Below are 23,744 nucleotides of genomic sequence, written 5' to 3'. Positions count from 1 at the left end.
CTATTTTGTGAAGTGCACCAGTCCCTCCTGCAGCAAAGCACCCCCACAACATGATGCTGCCACCCCTGTGCTTCACTGTTGGGATGGTGTTCGTCGGCTTGCAAGCCTCCCCCTTTTTCCTCCAAACATAAATGGTCATTATGGCCTAACAGTCTATTTTTGTTTCATCAGACCAGAAGACATTTCTCCAAAAAGTACAATCTTTGTCCTTATGTGCTGTTGCAAACCGTAGTCTGGTTTTTCTATGGCGGTTTTGGAGCAGTGGCTTCTTCCTTGCTGAGCGACCTTTCAGGTTATGTCGATATATAACTTGTTTTACTGTGGATATAGATACTTTTGTACCTGTTTCCTCCAGCATCTTCACAAGGTCCTTTGCTGTTGTTCTGGGATTGATTTGCACTTTTAGCACCAAAGTACGTTCATCTCTAGGAGACAGAACTTCCCTTCCTTCCCGAGCAGTATGATGGCTGTGTGGTCCCATGGTGTTTATACTTGTATACTATTGTTTGTACAGATGAACGTGGTACCTTCAGGCATTTAGAAATTGCCCCCAAGGATGAACCAGACTTGTGGAGGTCTTCAATTTTTTTTCTGAGGTCTTGGCTGATTTCTTTTGATTTTCCCATGATGTCAAGCAAAGAGGCACTGAGTTTGAAGGTAGGCCTTGAAATACATCCACAGGTACACCTCCTATTGACTCAAATTATGTCAATTAGCCCATCAGATGCTTCTAAAGCCATGACATAATTTTCTGGAATTTTCCAATCTGTTTAAAGGCACAGTCAACTTAGTGCATGTAAACTTCTGACCCACTGGAATTGTGGTACAGTGAATTATAAGTGAAATAATCTGTGTTTAAACAATTGTTGGAAAAATTACTTGTGTCATGCAAAAAGGAGATGTCCTAACCGACTTGCCAAAACGATAGTTTGTTAAGAAATGTGTGGACTGGTTGAAAAACTAGTTTTAATGACTCCAACCTAAGTGTATGTAAACTTCCAACTTCAACTGTACACATCTCTGCCCCATGTGGGATTAGAACTCAAAACCATTGAACTATGAGCCATTGTCATCTATTTCTTGTAACGATGGATGTAGCTACAAATAAATGTATAATCCTCATAGCCTCCATGTTTTCTTTCTTCGTAAAAGATGCATGAAACGGTAAGCAAAAACATTGAATTTGGTCATATGCGGAAATGTGCCTTCCTGCCTTTAGAATTTTGTGTAACGCCAGTAGTCTAGTCAAGGAAGCATCATGCAAAATATATATTGGCACACTCCACTTACCAAGACCATTGCCAAATAAGGCGTGCGGTCACCTGTTTTTATAGTAAGCCACGAGGTGGTACCACCAAGCACATCCAGAAGGGAGTGCATTTCATTCCGAACCGCTCGCTTGAGATGATGTAGAGGAACCTTCTCAAGGTGTGATGTAACCGCTGGGGGGAATGAGATTAATAGTAAATCAAAATAACAAAATATAGCCCATTCGCAACCAACTGTGGAAATGAAGACCAGAATTGACGTGTTTCACTAAGTCTAAAACATCTGGTTTGTTTTGATGAAATGTACTCTTTAAGTGCTTCACAAGTCATCAAGCACACAGACAGACACATACAATGTTAAGGACTGAGAGGGGTCAGATTATGTAAGGTGAAGAAGGTGTGGAGGGAGGGTTTCATGCTATTTGCAGGATATTTAACCTGCTGGAGGTGGGGGGAGGAGCTGCACCAGACGGGCAGGGTCTGCACCCCAGACTCCTCCTTGTGGTCCTTGACTAGACCGGACCGGAGCTTCAGTTCCTCCCCATCTGGAGCATGGACCTCCACACTGGGGATACTCCAGCTCCTACCCTCACCGGTCAATCAGAGTAGGGGTGGGGGACAGGCAGGGAGGGGTGGGTCTGGGTCAGTCAGAGGGGTGGGGGGACAGGCAAGGAGGGGTGGGGGATCTGCACCTGGTTAGGGGAGGGGTGTTCTGGGGGGTGCTAAGGGGGGAGGGGGGGGTGCTGGCGTTGAGCAGGAAGCGACTGAGGAACTGAGACCCCCTCGACTACCTTGAGGAGGGAGGGGCGGGAGGTGGATAGACTTCCTATGGAGGGGGCAAGGGTAGTTGGGAAAGCAGAGAAGACAGGATGGAAAAAGGAAAGAGGGAGAGGAAAAATACATCAAGAAGGGTAAGAATACTAAATGTGTGTAAGGGAACAATGCTCTTCATGCTGCGAAGCCCAGGCCTTGGAAGTGTCTTGTTAGTGGAAGTCAAAGACAAAGAGCAGGGGCATATTCAGTACATCCCAAAACGTCACAGGGAACATTTGCACAACGTACACGGAGCCGCAGTAAACCAGGAGAGATTAAGTCAAGATCAATTAACATCTGTCATAATGCCAACTGCCCACAAACAGCAGCAGACATGTTCAGAACACACACAAGAACGCTGTTTAGCAACCTTTTGCAACAATGTCACAAAAACACAATAAATGCTGCGGTTATATCACACTTTAAATAAGGATATACTATAGGTCACTCAAACGGACCAATCACAAGCAAGGGGAAGCTGACCAATAACCTTCAACTGTGATTTAACTGCTACATGATGGCATGTGCACATATTTACTTTGGTTTTAAGTTATTAACTATTAGCCTATTACAACATTTCAACACAAAATCCTAATCACAAAACCATCTTTCCAGGAGAAAACACAATCCAGCACACAAAACAAACTCTCAGACTTATCACTGCAGTGTTCAAGAACAGTCATGATGGGAAAATCACATGCCAGTAAAAGGCTCATGCACCAATCAGATCTTGCCCATCGTCTTGTCACTCAGATACCTCAGCCAATTGACACCTCTTTGAAAGACCCAACCCACTTCATAAAACAACATGCGCATAGTACATACATTCAATCTGTCAAAACACAACCAAAAAGGGTGTAAATAAACCCTTATTTTGTAGAAGAGCTGAAATGAGGGGATGAAGAGCAGAAGAGGAAAAAGGAGAGGTGCAGCGAGGGCCCTCACAGTTTCTCTCAAGCAGGTGTGGGTCAGATTGTTTCTTGCCGATGTCAGCGAAGGAGCGCACCAGAGGGATGCGGTTGCTGAGCTTCTTCTCGTTCTGGTGGTGGTGTCTCTTCAACATGGCCTCCCTCACCTTCTGCCTCAACTCCTCCTCCAGCTGAGCCGACGCCACCATGCTGTCTATCACCATGTCTATGGGGGTACAGGGTAGACTGCATGCTTTATTCAACAGTTACATGCATATTTAACACATTCAACTTTCAGACTCACACACACAGTAAAATGTCTGCAGAGACATACATACACACTCACCTGCGATCTCCTCAATGGTGTTAGCTCTCATGTCCAACATGACAGTGCCGTTGAGGATGCAGCTGCGGAGCTCGAAGAGGCTATGGAGAGACAGCGTGGCTACGTAGGGCTTACTCCAACGCTCCCCTCCATCCTCCACGTCTTCCTCAAACTTTAACCACCTAAACACACAGATGAAAGGAGCTGTTGATGTTTCCTCATCCAACCACATCCACTAGGAGTAGTGAGGAAGGGTGCGCGTCATGCCTGGCTGTCTCCCTCCACTCGTAGACGTGTCCGTCCCGGAAGAACAGCTCGTCCAGCTCAGTGAACAGGTCGTGGGGCATGTGCTCTTCATCATCATCCTCTGTCCCCAGGATGAACTGGACCCGCTGGGACGGGGTGTCTGAAACACAGGGGGTACAGGCGGAAGATGGGTAATGTAGTACAACCAAGGGGAATATTAGTGGAAAAAGGACAGTAAAAGGTTTGGTATAGAAAACAGGGCTGGAGAACGGATATATGGCAATAGAGCTGATCTGAGGACAGTGAATGAAGCAGACGTTGAGGTGGGAGAGTGAACTGGTCTTAGCTACCATAGGAAGGAGACTCTCGTCCATCTTCATGGTCCGAGCGGTCTCTCCTCTTGCGGTGGTGTCTGTGGCCGCGGTGGCTGCGGTGGTGCCTCCGTTTGGTCTCTCTGCCCAGAGGAACATGGACACCCACATAGACCGCTCTGTGACCTGGGAACAGGGTAGAGAGGCATGGTCAATCACGGCCTACCATGTATAATAGTCTTATCTGCAGTTGGGCTGGGAATATACACTGTGCATTTAATACATATGGTCTGATTTCAGCATTTTATAAATCTTTAGATCCCCTTTCTTTACAGGCCCAAAATGGCATGAGACAAATGCAGTTGTTTTCATACACTGCAGCCACCCTAGAGTTACCGTCACAGACTGTGCCACCCCCCTACACACGTCTTCCTGTCTGTTGTTTAAGTACGTCACACACAATGGTAACCCTTCCCTCTTATCCTCCTCTCAATTTCTGGCGTGTCAAGTGGCAATACCAGAAGCGTTAAATGAATGGACGAGTTACGTGCCGTTCTGACAGCAGCTAAGAACGGATAGAAAGGACGTCACTGCCCAAGACCCGCTACTCTCTACTCGTTGTCAGGACATGGGGAAAGGAGAGAAGGCTCAAAAGGAGAAGGACATGTAGCCTGCTCTTTGTGCTTATAAACACACTTTATCTTTTGAGAGCTGGGACCGTTAAACCGTTCTGGATGGCATACTACTGACGTCAGTCTGGACAGAGCAGATAAATGGACCAGGAGGGAGGTGAGGACTACAGCATGGTGGGTCTTCATCACGCCCCTGTCACATACATGTAATATGTCATAGCCCACTAAGCTCAATGAGGGGAAAAATATTACAAATTATTATTATTATTATTATTATTATTATTATTATTATTATTATTATTATTATTATTATTATTATTATTATTATTTTATTTTTTATCACACTAAAAACATAGTATTTGTGAGTGGGGGCCTGAGTCTTCCAATGCTTTCCCTATTATGAGCCACGGGGAGTTTTTAGCAGTAATAAATATCTGAATACTTCAGTTGTGATCTCCTTAAATGAAGTGTTCCATGCTGTGGGTGCCACCCTTAAAGGTGAGCTGTGAGCCTAGCATTGGAAGCATAGTATAGAGAGAAACATTACCTACCCCCCCCCCCCTCACTCCCCAGTTCCTCTCTGGTGTCTGGATCAGCTAAAAAAGGTCTGTGATACTCAGCTGATACCCCTGCAGGGTTTCCTGTCTAAAAGTACTTAGTTCCTTCCATTTACATGGATGACAGAGACACACAACAGCCCTAATAATATAACTAAAATCGTTATTGTTCCAGGCTTCCAGCTAACATCTTTATTGTATCTCTGGGCGTTCCTATGAATAAATAACATTCAGAGGTTTTCCTCTGTGGTTTCCATTAGCACCTCTGGGTTGTCAGCTGTAATGTTCTGCGCAGTAGGAGGAGTCCCTGGGCCACACACACGCACACAGCCAGTAGATAAACAATTGTCTCCATAACACTGCCGCTGGCTGGGGTCAGGTCTCCTGCAGGCTGCCAATGTCTCCACTGAGACACAGTGCACATCAATTACTATGTAGGCCTACCCCGTACCCGTGCATATCTACTCACAACTGGTGACTCAAGTTATCGTTACTCATTGTGGATTTATTATTACGTATTTTACTTTTCTATTAATTATTTTCTCTCTGTGTGGTTAGGAAGGGCCTGTAATTAAACATTTCACTGTTAGTCTAAACCTGGTCTACGTAGCACGTGACCAATACAGTTTGACGTTACCTCCCACCTGTTACCTCCCACTATAGACAACCAGTAGTTAGAGACCAAAACTCACTATTTCCAGTCTTTCACATTTCAGAAACAATCATCTGACTTGTGAGACTAGGCTCTTAGGCAGGCTCATGATCAATGTTCCCTGCCTCAAATTATTTCCGCCACTGAGCAAATTTCAGTTATGCTGAGCACAAACGTGAACGTTTTGCGTTTACTGTGAACACGGGGGCTGTACCCACTTTAAGTTAGTTTTAACCGTGGCCAAGTAGGCTACCGTGGTCATTCGATCATTATGTCCCAAAATGTATGACCAGAAAGAACCTACAATGAGAGGACAGGCTTCTTATGTGGAACCTTTATTTAACTAGGCAAGTCAGTTAACACTACCCTGGCCAAACCTGGACGATGCTGGGACAATTGTGCACCACCCTATGGGACTCCCAATCACGGCCAGTTGTGATACAGCCTGTATCACAATACCCATGATGCAACTAAAACGGGAAACCCTTACACGTATCTGGTCAATTGACATTCAGAGCACATTAAATACAGTACCATACATACACGTTCAGATAATAAACATATGTAGTTCTACCAGCACACCTCAGTAACTATGATAAACCCATGCTTTAGAGCAGTGTTGACCAATCCCGGTCCTCCAGTACCCCCAACAGTACACTTTTATTGTAACCCAGGACAGACACACCTGATTCAACTAGTCAACTAATCATCAAGCCCTCAATGAGCTGAATGAGGCGTTTGTCCAGGGTTACAACAACGTTTACTGTTGGGGGTCCTGGAGGACCTGGGCTGGGAAACACCGCTTCATAGCATAAATACTATCTGGGATATAAAAACGTACGTCCCCCGGGTTTAAGCTCCTACCGCGCCACCCGTACCATTCATTAACTATGAACAGAACCCTCTTCAAAACTAGGACATACAAGGTAATCATACACATTTCTGACCATCTACCTTCACGTTTTAATTAGTAAACAATATCACATTGCATCTAGAACTTGGTATCACCAAAATGTATGACCAGAAAGAACCTATATTAAAAAATATAAAAAATCTGGAGAAAACAAAAACCAATTCCCGGTGCGCCAAACTAAAAACTCTTGTTACTTCTCATTCACGGATGATCGACCAACAAAAAGAACATCGCTGCCCAACATTATCATCAATAAATAAATGTCCTTCTCATAAACCATGTCTGGTCCTTTATCAAATGTTTTAGATTTTATGTGACAGAGTACATAGGACCATCGTCACAGTGCCCTACGATTGTGGGGAAAATGCATCCCATTTTAACATAGAAATAGCTTTTGAAATAGTTGTTCTACGATACAGCCACTGTGTGGTGTTCTACGATACAGCCACTGTGTGGTGTTCTACGATACAGCCACTGTGTGGTGTTCTACGATACAGCCACTGTGTGGTGTTCTACGATACAGCCACTGTGTGGTGTTCTACGATACAGCCACTGTGTGGTGTTCTACGATACAGCCACTGTGTGGTGTTCTACGATACAGCCACTGTGTGGTGTTCTACGATACAGCCACTGTGTGGTGTTCTACGATACAGCCACTGTGTGGTGTTCTACGATACAGCCACTGTGTGGTGTTCTACGATACAGCCACTGTGTGGTGTTCTACGATACAGCCACTGTGTGGTGTTCTACGATACAGCCACTGTGTGGTGTTCTACGATACAGCCACTGTGTGGTGTTCTACGATACAGCCACTGTGTGGTGTTCTACGATACAGCCACTGTGTGGTGTTCTACGATACAGCCACTGTGTGGTGTTCTACGATACAGCCACTGTGTGGTGTTCTACGATACAGCCACTGTGTGGTGTTCTACGATACAGCCACTGTGTGGTGTTCTACGATACAGCCACTGTGTGGTGTTCTACGATACAGCCACTGTGTGGTGTTCTACGATACAGCCACTGTGTGGTGTTCTACGATACAGCCACTGTGTGGTGTTCTACAATACAGCCTACAGTAGCAGCCACTGTGTGGTGTTCTACGATACAGCCACTGTGTGGTGTTCTACGATACAGCCACTGTGTGGTGTTCTATGTCAGCCTACATTCCATGAGACTTGTGCAGCGCTGGAAATGAACCTGTTTAGCAACTTGTCCTTCAGACAAGGAGGTGACCGAAAATGTTTTATTGTGCTTTTTGATGAGGAAACCACTTTACAAATCAAAAATTATTATTTGCATACCATTATCACAGAGTCAGACAAAAAATGTATGCTACCATCTGCCTATTGACTATGTAGCTTATTCAAGCCCTTCTCAAAATACATCACTGCCCCTTTAAGATATAAAAAAAGCTCTTTACCTGACTGGCTTTTCAAAGATGGCTAGAAGTGTATATGTTTTGTGCTCTTGTAGGAAGCAATCACTTATCACTACCTATTGCTGACCAGAAATTGCTATAACTGGGCTAATAATGCACTAATTAGCAAAGGACATGAACAAATGTGCACACGTGGCTACATGCGGCTCTTCGCTTTGATCTTTGAACAATCTCAGACGGTCTTGCATAGTTCGGTTTATTTCATTATGTTGCATTTAAAAATGTTGATTTGGTCACAATTCCTACAGTAGAGGGAAACGGTGTAAACTAACAGGGAAACTAGCAGAGTGAAGTTCAATCTCGTGAGTCTCTGCGCGGGCTGGTATTTCTTCTGCAAGGCAGTCCTGGGGAGTGGAGCACCCACACACAGTTTAAGGGGAACATTGATCATGATGTATAACAAAACACAAGTAAATATGACTTTAGAGAAGTATGGAGGTTAGGAGAGAGGAGGGACAGAGAAGCGGAAGGGGAACATGGAGGTTGGGTCTGCCTCTACCAACCGTGTGATTATGTGAATGAGTGGTAGTGTTCTAGAGAGAATGAGTGAATGAGTGTGAGAAAGAATGAAGGGGGAGGGAGTGAAAGAGAAGGCTCTATTAAATTAGTGGAGGCTAGAGCTGCAGGCTAATCCTCAGTAATGCTGTTAGAGCTAGAACCAGGGTGGGAGGGGGGGGGGGAACAGCTTACACATTACATTCTCACACTTCTCTACCTCATTAACCAGGGTTCCAAATTACACTGTGCTCTAGCTCATTAACCAGGGTTACACTGTGCTCTACCTCATTAACCAGGGTTACACTATGCTCTACCTCATTAACCAGGGTTCCAAATTACACTGTGCTCTAGCTCATTAACCAGAGTTACACTGTGCTCTACCTCATTAACCAGGGTTACACTGTGCTCTACCTCATTAACCAGGGTTACACTGTGCTCTACCTCATTAACCAGGGTTCCAAATTACACTGTGCTTTACCTCATTAACCAGGGTTACACTGTGCTCTACCTCATTAACCAGGGTTCCAAATTACACTGTGCTCTAGCTCATTAACCAGGGTTACACTGTGCTCTACCTCATTAACCAGGGTTCCAAATTACACTGTGCTTTACCTCATTAACCAGGGTTACACTGTGCTCTACCTCATTAACCAGGGTTCCAAATTACACTGTGCTCTAACTCATTAACCAGGGTTCCAAATTACACTGTGTTCTAGTTCATTAACCAGGGTTCCAAATTACACTGTGCTCTAGCTCATTAACCAGGGTTCCAAGTTACACGGTTCTCTAGCTCATTAACCAGGGTTCCAAGTTACACAGTTCTGTAGCTCATTAACCAGGGTTACACTGTGCTCTAGCTCATTAACCAGGGTTACACTGTGCTCTACCTCATTAACCAGGGTTCCAAGTTACACGGTTCTCTAGCTCATTAACCAGGGTTCCAAGTTACACAGTTCTCTAGCTCATTAACCAGGGTTCCAAGTTACACAGTTCTCTAGCTCATTAACCAGGGTTACACTGTGCTCTAGCTCATTAACCAGGGTTCCAAATTACACTGTGCTCTAGCTCATTAACCAGGGTTCCAAATTACACTGTGCTCTAGCTCATTAACCAGGGTTCCAAATTACATTGTGCTCTAGCTCATTAACCAGGGTTCCAAGTTACACGGTTCTCTAGCTCATTAACCAGGGTTCCAAGTTACACGGTTCTGTAGCTCATTAACCAGGGTTACACTGTGCTCTAGCTCATTAACCAGGGTTACACTGTGCTCTACCTCATTAACCAGGGTTCCAAGTTACACGGTTCTCTAGCTCATTAACCAGGGTTCCAAGTTACACGGTTCTCTAGCTCATTAACCAGGGTTCCAAGTTACACGGTTCTCTAGCTCATTAACCAGGGTTCCAAGTTACACAGTTCTCTAGCTCATTAACCAGGGGGTTACAAGTTATTAGTGTTCAAGTTCACCTCACAAAGCCTGGTCTCCCCAAACACAGTTTCTTGGGAGGGGATGCAGCTACCGCTTGTGTGTGTGTGTGTGGAAGATAAATTGTTAAGAATTCCATTGTGGATCCTATAAAGTCTGGAAATTGTGCCTGGGCTTTTCCCCTGCAGTCAGAGCTCAGTGGAATGTGGGTGGAAGCAATGCATACCTCAATCACCAGACCAAGCCAGACAAACGTGACTGAATTTCTCACGATATTACAGCGCATGAGTAAAAACACGTGTGTGTGAGTGTGTGTGTGTGTGAGTGAGAGCATGCATTTGTAGAATCCCCTCTGTCCTATGGCCATACAATGTCATTACACATGGGCCTCCTTGATACTGCTCTGTGTATACTGTCAACATGAGTAGGATCCGGGCCCATGTGATACTTTGTGTGTATATATAAACACTAAAATCAGACTTACTCTCTAGCTCCTCTTTCTCAAAGTTGGTGTGAATGGTGGAGCTAGTCTTCCCCAGGTCCACAACCGCCTCATCATCGTTCCCCTGGAGACAACAAGGAGAAATACAAATTCATTGGGCAGATTGAAACAAAACAAAGAGAACAGAATGTACATATGGTGGAGATGCAGAGAGAAAGGACATTTATTCAGTCAATAGCCTAAATCTTCATAGTTCCCAAAGAGCAATATTTTTTAAAGCTGCAATATGTAACTGTTTGAGAGACCTGACAAAATTCACATAGAAATGTGAGTTATAGATCTGTCATTCTCACTAAAAGTATAGTCTAAGAAGCAGTAGATATGGTCTACGTGCTCCATGCCTCCCGTTCTTCAGTCATTTTTGCGTCTTTTGTTTTCAGTTTTGCACACCAGCTGCAAACAATACTTCTGGTTATGGAAAATATATATTTCACAGCAGTTTAGATGGTACAATGATTCTCTACACTATACTTGCTTGTTTTATCACAAACTGAAATTAGGCAAACTATTAGAATTTTAGAGTGATTTCTTCATAGTGCATCTTTAAGCATTGAAAGAACTGTACAACAACCTAGACACTAGTGGGTAGGAAGGAAATAAATGAGGTACTTTAAAAAAAAAAATGGGCCTACGTAGTCATTCCTATTGACGACGCAGCACAGCACCAGAGATACACAATGGAAGAGAGTAATACAGGTCACATTGGGTGACAGTTGGAGCTGTGTGACGTTAAGTTCCTGTTCTTGGTCTTCCACTTCCTATTAGGTTACAACTTTTAACACAGCAGTCAAATTCAATAGGACTACTTAATCTAGCCATCTCACTGAGACCACACAGGCAATAGTATAATAGTAGAGCTTCATCTGCTTCAAGACTGGACCCAACAAAGAAATCATAGCTATATTCTGATAGGCTCTTAAACAGTCATGGGAAAGACCCTGCATTGTCCATACAACTACACCTTGTACAAGAACAACTCCAAACTGTCATGGTTCAGTTGATATGGGAGATGCCATTACCACTGCTTTTCAGGGGAAATGGAAAAAGAGCCTGTGACGAGACTTCAGCTTTTGGACATTAACAAGGTGACACTCCATCTTAACTCCTCCATATTTACTGGATTGGTTGAACAGTGCAGAAGAGAACCTCCTGACAAGACCAGTATGTAGGGGGATATAGTTTCAGGTGTTTCTCTTACGCCTACTAGGTTAGATTAATTATAAGAGACAGTGTATCCTACAGTATCGGTCTAAACAGGAGAAAGGCCTTTGAACACTATAGCCAAGGGGAATGATTCAGAGGGATGTCCCTGCTGAATAAAGCCTAGGCGGCTGGACACCACCTGCGGGGGTAAGCGCAGAGGTAAATATTTGTGTTGGGCACAAGCCAGCACGCCCCGAGTCCAAAGACAGGCTGTCTTAGCCACACAACACAGACACAGTGTTTAGATTTTAGTTACTTATACTTTACAAGTTGTGTTATCCAGCTCTCCAGCTTGCATTCCCTCTTGGTCTCTACATCACTCTGCATTCTCCTCCTAACAAGGGACAATTGTTCTGTAACAGCTATGAACCCAAGAGAAGTCCAACCTGTTGGGTTTATTAGGTTTAGTCTACTACTTATTGAACTCATTGAAGTAAACTCTAGGTCTATTTATTAGAGACCAACTCAACAGACAGATATTAAACTAAGTGGCAGTTGGCAACGTTTTGCTAACTTTCTAGGCAGATCAGCCTCCTGTCACATATGATAGATGCCACTGACTGACCTGTCATTTTCATGGCTATTCTAGGCGTGGTGCACTATTTCAGGGCACTACAGCAGAGTTTAAAAATGGCTGCCAAGCTTTTTTCTAGAACCAAGGTGTGCCTTGTAAATATAATTAGACACAAAGGGTTAAATAGATGATGAAATAAGCCATGTGGTCCAGTCAGTGCTACTGCTCTGGAAAGCACTAACAATCCAGTCAGTAGGAGCCTACCTAGAATACCACCACTACCTAGACGACCACTCTGAACTTCTGCCCCACGGCACTTTTACATTCATGATTTTTAAAGCTTGAATGTGCTGCATTAGAACATAAAGCAATACGTTCATGAAGTGGAAAGTTATTGATTTAGCTAGTACGGTTGCTGGGCCTGCTAGCTAAACAATATGGAAGGAACTTCTAGAGAACTACCAATTTAGCAAGTGCTGCTTCTACTGAAATAGCTAAAAGGCGATGGTTTCAGAGTAATTCAGTGGGCTTAACTTTGAGATAGTTTGCTTGTTTATTTGGGTTCCAACTCTTCCATCACTGGTACAGTAATAGACTCTCAAACTAAACTGTATTAAAACCACACTGCTATGAAAAAAGCACATGCCTATTCCCAATACAGACCAGAACACACATGGAGCTTTGGCTGCCGTGGTGGTCTTTAAATTGACAATATCTCCCCAGAAGTCCATGGCTGGCAGACTCCGCAGAGTGGCAGAACCTCCGCCAACTAAAGAGCACCCAAGTCCTGCTGTAATCACTGGATGGTGAATAGGTGGTTGGAGTGGGGAATCGAGGTGGCAGTGAACGCAAATAGTCAGGTCTGAGCAGACAGTCTGGATGGGTGCCCAAATAGTCCTACAGGTCTGAGCAGACAGTCTGGGTGGGTGTCCAAATAGTCCTACAGGTCTGAGCAGACAGTCTGGGTGGGTGTACAAATTGTCCTACAGGTCTGAGCAGACAGTCTGGGTGGGTGTCCAAATAGTCCTACAGGTCTGAGCAGACAGTCTGGGTGGGTGTCCAAATAGTCCTACAGGTCTGAGCAGACAGTCTGGGTGGGTGTCCAAATAGTCCTACAGGTCTGAGCAGACAGTCTGGGTGGGTGTCCAAATAGTCCTACAGGTCTGAGCAGACAGTCTGGGTGGGTGTCCAAATAGTCCTACAGGTCTGAGCAGACAGTCTGGGTGGGTGTCCAAATAGTCCTACAGGTCTGAGCAGACAGTCTGGGTGGGTGTCCAAATAGTCCTTGAATGTGTGTACGTACACGTGTTCACAATTTGCATCTGCTTTCAGGAGTGTGGTCCAAATATATTTTTATTTTTAGCTGTGGGTGTGTCCTGAGAGCTGCTTTAAAAGGGTGGGGGGCACCCACACAAATTAAACAGCATGTGAGGCACGGGGGGCAGCCGGACTGGAGGTCAGATGTAAATCAGTCCACGTGCCACATTTGGGGTGCTAATAAATCAATCCATAATTATTTTACAGTTAAAAAGCTAGGCTACATGGGATTTGGAACATTAGGTTATACTAAATGTAGGTTTCTGCACCCAAAATGTAAGACATTCGTCAGGAAGATAGATTGTTGCACTTGAATTTTGTACATGGGATATTGTTAACTGTTTTGTACCTATCAAATCCAACGTGGAGGGATATTTAGGGTGTTTTATGCTAGTTTGCTAGACCACTAGCCAGAATCAAAAATGTGTGCACTTATGTACAGCGCATTCGGAAAGTATTCAGACACCTTGACTTAACCCACATTTTGTTACGTTAGAGCATTACTCTAAGATGGATTAAATTCCGTTTTTTTCTCAGCAATTTACACACAATACCCCATTATGACAAAGCGAAAACAGGTTTTTAGTAATAAAGGAAATATCTTATTTTACATAAGTATTAGGCCCTTTGCGATGAGACTCGAAATTGAGCTCAGGTGCATCCGGTTTTCATTAATCATCCTTGAGATATTTCTACAACTTCAGTGGATTGGACATGATTTGGAAAGCACACGTCTGTCTATATAAAGATCCCACAGTTGGCAGTGCATGTCAAAGCAAAAACCAAGCCATGAGGTCGAAGGAATTGTCGGAAGAGCTTCGAGACAGGATTGTGTCAAGGCACAGATCTCGGGAAGGGTAACAAAATATTTCTGCAGCATTGAAGATCCAAGAAAACAGTGGCCTCCATTCTTAAATTGAAGACGTTTGGAACCACCAAGACTCTTCCTAGAGCTGGCCGCCCAGCCAAACTGAGCAATCAGGGGAGAAGGGCCTTGGTCAGGGATGTGACCAAGAACCCGATGGTCACTCTGGCAGAGCTCTAGAATTCCTCTGTCGAGATGGGATTCCAGAAGGACAACCATCTCTGCAGCACTCCACCAATCAGGACTTTATGGTAGAGTGGCCAGACGGAAGCCACTCCTCAGTAAAAGGCACGACGGCCCGCTTTGAGTTTGCCAAAAGGCACCTAAAGGACTCACCATGAGAAACAAGATTCTCTGGTCTGATGAAACCAAGATTGAACTCTGTGGCCTGAATGCCAAGTGTCACGTCTGGAGGAAACCTGGTACCATCCCTACGGTGAAAGATGGTGGCAGCATCATGCTGTGGGGATGTTTTTCAGCAGCAGAGACAGAAACTAGTCAGGATCGAGATTCTATATCAAAGTCATCAGACTGCTAAACAGCAATCCCGAACTCAGAGGCTGCTGCCTACATTGAGACCCAATCACTGGACACTTTAATAAATGGATCACTAGTCACTTTAAACAATGCCACTTTAAATAAATGTTTACATTACTCATATCACATGTATATACCATCTACTGCACCTTGCCCATGCCGCTCGGCCATCGCTCATCCATACACTTATATGTACATATTCTCATTCACCCCTTCAGATGAGTGTATTAGGTAGTTGGGAAATCGTTAGATTACTTGTTAGAGATTACTGCATTGTCTGAACGAGAAGCACAAGCATTTCGCTACACTCGCATTAACATCTGCTAACCATATGTAGGTGACCAATTAAATTTGATGATTTGAGAAAGATGAACGGAGCAAAGTACAGAGAGATCCTTGATGAAAATCTGCTCCACAGCGCTCAGGACCTCGGACAGGACAATGACCCTAAGCACACAGCCAAGACAACGCAGGAGTGGCTTCGGAACAGGTCTCTGAATGTCCTTGAGTGGCCCAGCCAGAGCCTGAACTTGAACATCTCTGGAGAGACCTGAAAATAGCTGTGCAGGAACGCTCCCCATCCAGAAGAATGGGAGAAACTCCCAAAATACAGGTGTGCCAACTTGTAGTGTCATACCCAAGAAGACGAGGCTGTAATCACTGCCAAAGATGTTCCAAAGTACAGAGTAAAGGGTATGAATACTTATGTAAATGTGGTTGATAAATGATAAAAAATAAACTAAAACATCTAAATACCTGTTTTTGCTTTGTCATTATGGGGTATTGTGTGTAGATTGATGAGGGAAAAAACTATTTAATCAATTTTAGAATTAGGCTGTAACATAATGTTGAAAAAGGGGTCTGAATACTTTCTGAAGGCACTGTAAACTAAGAAACACCAGCGAGCCAGTCAAATAAAAAAGTGGGTCTGTCAATCAGCCTAAACACATCCCGCCAGTCAAGTTTGGACAACTACTCATTCAAGGATGTTATTATTTTTACTATTCTACATTGTAGAATAATAGAAGACATTACAAGTATGAAATAACACATATGGAGAGCTGTCATCATGGCAACGGGTTGCTACTTTGAAGAATCTCAAATATATTTAGTTTAACACGTTTTTTGGTTACTACATGATTCCACATGTTTTTCATAGCTTGCCTTCACTATTATTCTACAATGTAGAAAATAGTATAAATAAAGAAAAACCCTGGAATGAGTAGGTGTGACCAAACTGACTGGTGCAATATATAACTATTAAGTTAACTAATATGTGCCAAATAAATTCTCTCCAGCTGGGCGTTGCTAACTTGCTAATGTTAGCTAAGTGGCTAACATGTTAGCTTGCAAGATCAAGCTTCTTGGTAAGAGCAGCATTAATCCTCCGGGATTAAGATCCCTGCTCCCTAACATTTGTTTTGTGCATGCTGAAAACTGTGTGTTGAGATACTTGCATAACTATGAGCTGGGTTGTCTGTCCTAGTAGTAAATGTTTGAATGTGCTCGTTAGCACTTACCTAGCATCCTCTATGAGAATTCCTTAGTACTCATAGCATCCTCTATGAGAATTCCTTAGAACTCATAGCATCCTCTATGAGAATTCCTTAGTACTCATAGCATTCTGGTAAGTGACCTTTTGGGTCTTTTTCTACGTACATTTTTTAAATTGCGCCCCTTGTAAAACACTACCAGTAATACCATATATCCCGGGATGGCACAGGCATGGCATGAAGGTATGGACATCTGGATACCACCCAACCCTAGGAGGAAAGTGAAAGCAATAAGCTACAGTGAGCTACCGTCAGAATCCAAAGTGTCCTCAAGTGCCCTGTGACCCGACGCTGACATCTGTCATCCTCCAAACACAGAGCCGTCCAGGAGTCACTGTAGTCCCTGGTTCAAATCCAGGCTGAACACCATCCGGCTGTGATTGGGAGTTCCATAGCGTGGCACACAATTGGCCCAACGTCGTCCAGGTTTGGCCGAGGTAGGCAGTCATTGTAAATAAGAATTTGTTCTTAACTGACTTGCCTAGCTAAATGAAGGTTAAATTAAAAAACCCAATTTTTATTTTATATAAACACAATGTAGAAGGAAACAGATGGCTTTGATAATCAAGACAGGCGACTCTATTCATCGGTTTTAAATTTCTCTCACACAAAAAAAAAACATTTTTAGGCTCCATGGTGGCACAAAACAAACAGTCAGACAATCCATGGGAGGGCGAGGGCCCAGGAAGCAGAGCATTCTTCTGGGAATAATGTCTGGAGGGTTGACAAGTCTGGGTCTGGGTAATGCCACGGTAATAGTGACACAGACTCGGATGTTACTTTAAAAGTATGCCAAAAAAATGAAATTGATTGTAAAGTTAAACAAACCATACAACTCTATGCACAAGGACTACTTTTAACAATTTCCAATAAGGCCTGTAACGGTTCACCAAACCCATGGTTCGGTACGTATTGTGGTTTTGGGGGTCACGGTTTGGATCGGTTTCAGCACAGCAGGAAAATGAAACGCCATTCACAATGTTCTGGGCATTGTCTCTTGTGACAGGATTGTTATGTTGGGCCTCTCAAGTTTCCACTGTGATGCTGCGTTTGTAACCATGTGGGAGGTAGGGAATTTATCAGTTGTGATGTAAATACCAGCTGAATGCATTCATGTCATTTGAACTGGTTGAGAAAGCTGGTTGGCTAATGGCCAACAAGCTGCGCCAACCATGAACTAAAAGTACAGCTATTATGATTGTAACCAAACTCCAAAAAAATAAAAAGCAATCTACTTAACTGTCAAAAATGCTGTTAGAGGCCATTTCCTTACTGGGTGACGTCAGAGGTCACCATCTGGGAGAAAAATGTATGGAGTCAACTAGTGTAAGTTGCTCTGGATAAGAGCTTCTGCTAAATGACAAAAATGTATGTAAGTGGGTGCTCCGGATTAAAGACGAGTTTCACACTAGTAATTACCAGTTGGAGGGCCATTCAAATCTAATTTTATTAGTCACATGCACCGAACAAATGCGTACTTACGAGTCCCTAACCAACAATGCAGTTTAAAAAAATAATTAGAAATAAAAGTAACAAGTAATTAAAGAGCAGCAGTAAAATAACAATAGCGAGACTATATACAGGGGGGTACCGGTACAGAGTCAATGTGCGGGGACAACGGTTAGTTGAGGTAATATGTACATGAAAGTAGAGTTATTAAAATGACTATGCATAGATGATAACAACAGAGTGTAGCAGCGGTGTAAAAGAGGGGGGGAGAGGGGGCGAGGGGGCAACGCAAATAGACTTTCAAATCAAATAGCCATTTGATTAGGTGTGGAGGAGTCTTATGGCTTGGGGGTAGAAGCTGTAAAGAAGCCTCTTGGACCTAGACTTGTTGCTCCGGGACCACTTTCCATGCTTTAGCAGATAGACTGTTCTATGACTAGGGTGGCTGGAGTCATTGACAATTTTTAGGACCTTTCTCTGACACTGCCTGGTATATAGGTCCTGGATGGCAGGAAGCTTGGCCTCAGTGATGTACTGGGCCGTTTGCACTACCCTCTGTAGTGCGTTGTGGTCGGAGGCCGAGCAGTTGCCATACCAGGCAGTGATTGCAACCATGCGCTTGATGGTGCAGCTGTAGAACCTTTTGAGGATCTGAGGACCCATGCAAAATCTTTTCAGTCTCCTGAGGGGGAATAGGTTTTGTCGTGCCCTCTTCACGACTGTCTTGGTGTGCTTGGACCATGTTAGTTTGTTGGTGACGTGGACACCAAGGAACTTTTATCTCTCAACCTGCTCTACTGCAGCACCGTCGTTGAGAATGGGGGCGTGCTCGGTCCTCCTTTTCCTGTTGTCCACAATCATATCCTTTGTCTTGATCATGTTGAGGGAGAGGTTGTTGTCCTGGCACGGCCAGGTCTCTGACCTCCTCCCTATAGGCCGTCTCATCGTTGATCAGGCCTACCACTGTTGTGTCATCGGCAAACTTAATGATGGTGTTGGAGTCGTGCAGTCATGAGTGAACAGGGAGTACAGGAGGGGACTGAGCACGCACCAGTGAGGGGCCCCTGTGTTAAGGATCAGCATGGCGGATGTGTTGTTTCCTACCCTTACCACCTGGGGGCGGCCCGTCAGGAAGTCCAGGATCGAGTTGCAGAGGGTGGTGTTTAGTCCCAGAGTCCTTAGCTTAGTGATGAGCTTTGAGGGCACTATGGTGTTGAACGCTGAGCTGCAGTCAATGAATAGCATTCTCACATAGGTGTTCCTTTTGTCCAGGTGGGAAAGGGCAGTGTGGAGTGCAATAGAGATTTAGATTGTGGTTCTGTAGGGGCGGTATGCAAATTGGAGGGGGCTTAGGGTTTCTGGGTAGATGGTGTTGACGTGAGCCATGACCAGCCTTTCAAAGCACTTCATGGCTACAGATGTGAGTGCTATGGGTCGGTAGTCATTTAGGCAGGTTACCTTAGCGTTATTGGGCACAGGCACTATGGTGGTCTGCTTAAAACATGTTGGTATTACAGACTCGGACAGGGAGAGGTTGAAAATGACAGTGAAGACACTTGCCAGTTGATCAGCGCATGCGTGCAGTACACATCCTGGTTATCCGTCTGGCCCTGCGGCCTTGTGAACGTTGACCTGTTGAAAGGTCTTCCTCACATTTATCGTCTGGTAGGCTCATATCACCGGGCAGTGCTCGGCTGTGCCTCCCTTTGTAGTCTAATGGTTTGCAAGCTCTGCCACATCCGGCGAGCGTCAGAGCCGGTGAAGTACGAGTCGATCTTAGTCCTGTATTGACACTGCCGCTCCTTGAAAGCGGCAGCTCTAGCCTTTAGCTCAGTGTGGATGTTCCCTGTAACCCATGGCTTCTGGTATGTACGTACGGTCACTGTGGGGACAACGTCGTCGATGCACTTATTGATGAAGCCAATGACTGATGTGGTGCTCAATGCCATCGGAGGAATCCAAGAACATATTCCAGTCTGTGCTAGCAAAACAGTCCTGTAGCTTAGCATCTGCTTCATCTGACCACTTTTTTATTGATCTAGTCACTGGTGCTTCCGGCTTTAATTTTTGCTTGTAAGCAGCAATCAGGATGATAGAATAATGGTCAGATTTGCCAAATGGAGTGCGAGCTTTGTCTGTGTCTGTGTCTCTGTGTCTGTAGTAAAGGTGGTCCCGAGTTGTTTTCCCTCTGGTTGCACATTTAATATGCTAATAGAAATTTGGTAAAACGTATTTAAATTTCCCTGCATTAAAGTCCCCGACTACTAGGAGCGCCATGTCTGGGTGAGGGTTCTCGTTTGCTTATGGCGGAATACAGCTCATTCAAAGCCTCTGACTGTGGAGGTATGTCAGCTACGAAAAATACAGATTAAAAGTCTCTAGGTAGATCGTATGGTCTATAGCTTATTATGAGATGCTCGCCTGTGGTAGAGTAATAGCTTGAGACTTCCTTAGATATCGTGCAACAGCTGTTATTTACAAAAATAGTCTGTCGCCCCTGGTCTTACCAGACGCCGCTGTTCTATCCTGCAGCTTGTAACCAGCCAGCTGTATGTTGATAGTGTAGTCGTTCAGCCACGACTCTGTGAAGCATAAGATATTACAGTTTTGAATGTCCCGTTGGTAGTTTAATCTTCTGCTTAGGTCATCCATTTTATTGTCCAAAGATTTCACATTTGCTAGCAGAATGGAAGGAAGTGGGGGTTTATTCGATCGCCTATGAATTCTCAGAAGGCAGCCCGCCCTCTGGCCCCTTTTTCTCTGCCTCTTCTTCATACAAATCACGGGGATCTGGGTCTGTTCCCAAGAAAGCAGTACATCGTCAGACTCGTTAAAGGAAAAAAAGGATTCTGCTAGTCAGTGGTGAGTAATCGCAGTCCTGATGGCCAGAAGGTATTTTCGGTCATAGGAGACGGTAGCAGCAACATTATGTACAAAATACGTTTTCAAAAATAAGTTAAATGCAAATAAAAATGTACTTTAAAAAAAACCACGTTGGGGGCATGTAAAACGTCTGCCTTCTTGTCCGGTGCCATTTAAGTATTTTTTCCCCAGTCTTATGTGGCAAATTCTCACTTCCATCTTGGTGACAAAATGCACCATGTCACTGCCTCCATTAGTGCCAGATAAGCACCCTTTCCGGGGTAATGTGATGGGCTGTCACTGTTAAGTAAGCGCAAGACACGATGCATTAGCCAATTCATTGAAAACTTTGGCTTGCTTATACAGAGAGGGTACTAGGCCTAGCAGTTTGCAGAAAGGCGGGGAAAAAAAGGAAGTTGGTCAACAACGTTCGAAGACAAGGTGCTGGAACCCCCCCCATTCTCAAACACCAAGAATGGGTGCATATCCACAGCTATAAACCGAGGACAACATAAACATAGCCTAAAAGTGCTCTTCTAATTTATTTAGCCTGGTCAGTCAGCTGCCAAGGGCTGCTTGAATTCAGAAGGGAAGCAATGTTGTGTTGTGGTTTATTTCCTTTTCCGTCTTGCTCTAGTGTACTGGGGTGATGTAGGCATACATTTGTCAACATATGAAGTGTTGGCAGCTAGGCTATTCTTGTTGAGCGTGGTGAGATACTGTTGACTTTATTATTTTACCTTTAACATTTACAGACAAAAATGTTCCCAAACTGGAGGATTCAGGTTTAAATTGACCCCACCACTCATCATACAGAACTAGTCCCCAGCTGCGCTTCACAAAAGGACAGTTTGAAATGCGCCAATTAAGATTAGAATTTTGATGACAACATGCATATAGGCTCTAGTTGTTTTAATGGAAGAGCCTGAAACGATTTGAGCTCAGATTTACTCAATGTACTTATTAATAAACAAAACAATAATGTATTAATTCGGGTTCACAGCACGGACCGAACAGTTTGATAAGAATACCTGTACCATTACACCCCTAATCTCCACTGACAATTTGACAAAAAAACATTGAGAGAAAAAAAAAGTGCAAATGTTCGGTAACAGAATGACAGTAAAATCTTTATTTTTACCACGTTTTCCAGAAACTCACGTTAAATATCCCCTCAGAATTAATATTCAAAGATAGCTGACAGCCCATTCTTTCTGCAGACATGATGATACATTGAGTTTTAACTACAGTAAGTGAAGTGGAATAACACCCGGCAACAAGTCCCTGATTTATACTATACAGAAATGTATAATTATAAATTGCCATTCTCTTCATGGTGATGTATCCTTAATAGGTACCCAAAAGGTAGAAACATGTAGTATCCTCCTTAGCATGTTTAGGTATTACTGTACACACTGGCTATTATTCTAATAAACTCTGCCCCCAAACAAGACCAAATTTGGTTGGTCCGGCCCAAATCATAGACGGCTAAGTTTGGCCATCACACTATAGCACAGTTCAGTACAGTATACACACACCTTAGTGTACAAAACATTAAGAACACCTTCATAATATTGAGTTGCACACCCTTTTTGCCCTCAGAACAGTTTGTTGGGGAATGGACACTACGAGGTGTCCAAAGCGTTCCACAGGGATGTTGACTCCAAAGCTTCCCACAGTTGTGTCAAATTGGCTGGATGTCCTTTGGGTGGTGGACCATTGTTAATACAAACATGAAACTGTTGAGCGTGAAATACCCAGCAACCTTGCAGTTCTTGACACAAACCGGTGCGCCTGTCACCTACTACCATACCCCATTCAAAGGCACTTAAATATTTTGTCTTGGCCATCCACCCTCTCAATGGCACACATACACAAGCCACGTCTCAATTGTCTCAAGGCTTAACAAAATGATTTAAACCCGTCTCCTCCCCTTCTTCTACACTGATTGACGTAGATTTAATAAGTGACATCAATAAGGGATCATAGCTTTCACCTGGATTCACCTGGTCAGTCTCATGGAAAGAGCAGGTGTTCATAATGTTTTGTACACCGTGTAGTTCAGTACAGTAAATTGTACACTACTGTATAAACATGTAAAACAGATATGATTGATTCAGACTGACCAAATTTACTTTTTTACTTTTGGACTTTTCAACGTCCATTGACATCGGTCCGCAGTGGGTGAGACGGCTGGTTACATTGAATGAAAAGGGGGAGGCTTATAGGTAGGTGTCAATAAGAGCTGGGAGAGGTGGCATTAACGAGAGGAAGTTAGGTTGTCCAGACTATTTTTCACACTTGTGCTTTGACCACCAAGTGACAGAAAAAAAACAGTTATGAGCTTAACATAACAGTATGCCAGTGGAAGGGAGGACAGTTGGTTTGTGACTACTATGAATTTCCATTGTAGCCTATTAAATTGCAGTCATTCCGTTAGGGCCAGATTCCGACCTGAAGTGCGCATTAAATGGAATGCAATTCCCTATTTAATGCACTTTTTTCTATGAGTATTCTGACCTTGAACTTAAGCATGACAATAGCGTGCTATTCACCTGCTATACGTTTTGGGTCAAGATCGAATAAAAAGTGAAACATTAAGTTATCCTTTTTAGATAAAACTATACTAAATGTATTCACGTCACAAAATGAGGTGAATGAAGGGCTACAGTAGCCTCAACAGCACTCTGGGGTAGTACCATGGTGTAGCCAGAGGACAGCTAGCTTCCATCCTCCTCTAGGTACATTGATTTCAATACAACACCTAGGAGGCTCATGGTTCTTGCACAGTAATTATGACAACTTCCGGAAGACGTCCTCCAACCCATCAGAGCGCTAGCAGCATGAACTGACATGTTGTTCACCCAATCTAAGGATCAGAGAAAGAATTTAGAACTGAAAGCATAGCCTACAGCTAGCAAGCATAGCAGTGCATAAAATGGAGGTGAGCAGTTGACT

At 43.9% G+C, this 23,744-nt stretch overlaps 1 protein-coding gene across 4 annotated transcripts in view; it reads right to left on the bottom strand.

Annotated features, from left to right (window-relative positions):
* LOC110535510 (sodium bicarbonate cotransporter 3) overlaps positions 1-23,744 on the bottom strand; it is a 68,601-nt gene that overhangs the window by 33,102 nt on the left and 11,755 nt on the right. For all 4 annotated transcript variants that reach the window (XM_090189165.1, XM_090189169.1, XM_090189158.1 and 1 more), the window contains exons 2-6: positions 10,469-10,550; positions 3,911-4,057; positions 3,582-3,720; positions 3,336-3,496; positions 3,027-3,215 (exon numbers count right to left, since the gene is read on the bottom strand). In XM_090189165.1, the coding sequence (XP_090045291.1) occupies positions 3,027-3,215; positions 3,336-3,496; positions 3,582-3,720; positions 3,911-4,057; positions 10,469-10,550 (718 nt within the window). The remainder of the gene's footprint in view (positions 1-3,026; positions 3,216-3,335; positions 3,497-3,581; positions 3,721-3,910; positions 4,058-10,468; positions 10,551-23,744) is intronic.

This window comes from Oncorhynchus mykiss, chromosome 2 (genome assembly GCF_057628025.1).
Source record: "Oncorhynchus mykiss isolate SJ-2025 chromosome 2, ASM5762802v1, whole genome shotgun sequence".
NCBI lineage: Eukaryota > Metazoa > Chordata > Actinopteri > Salmoniformes > Salmonidae > Oncorhynchus > Oncorhynchus mykiss.
The sequence above is the reverse complement of the archived record's forward strand: the minus strand, read 5'-3'. Positions and strand labels throughout refer to the sequence as shown.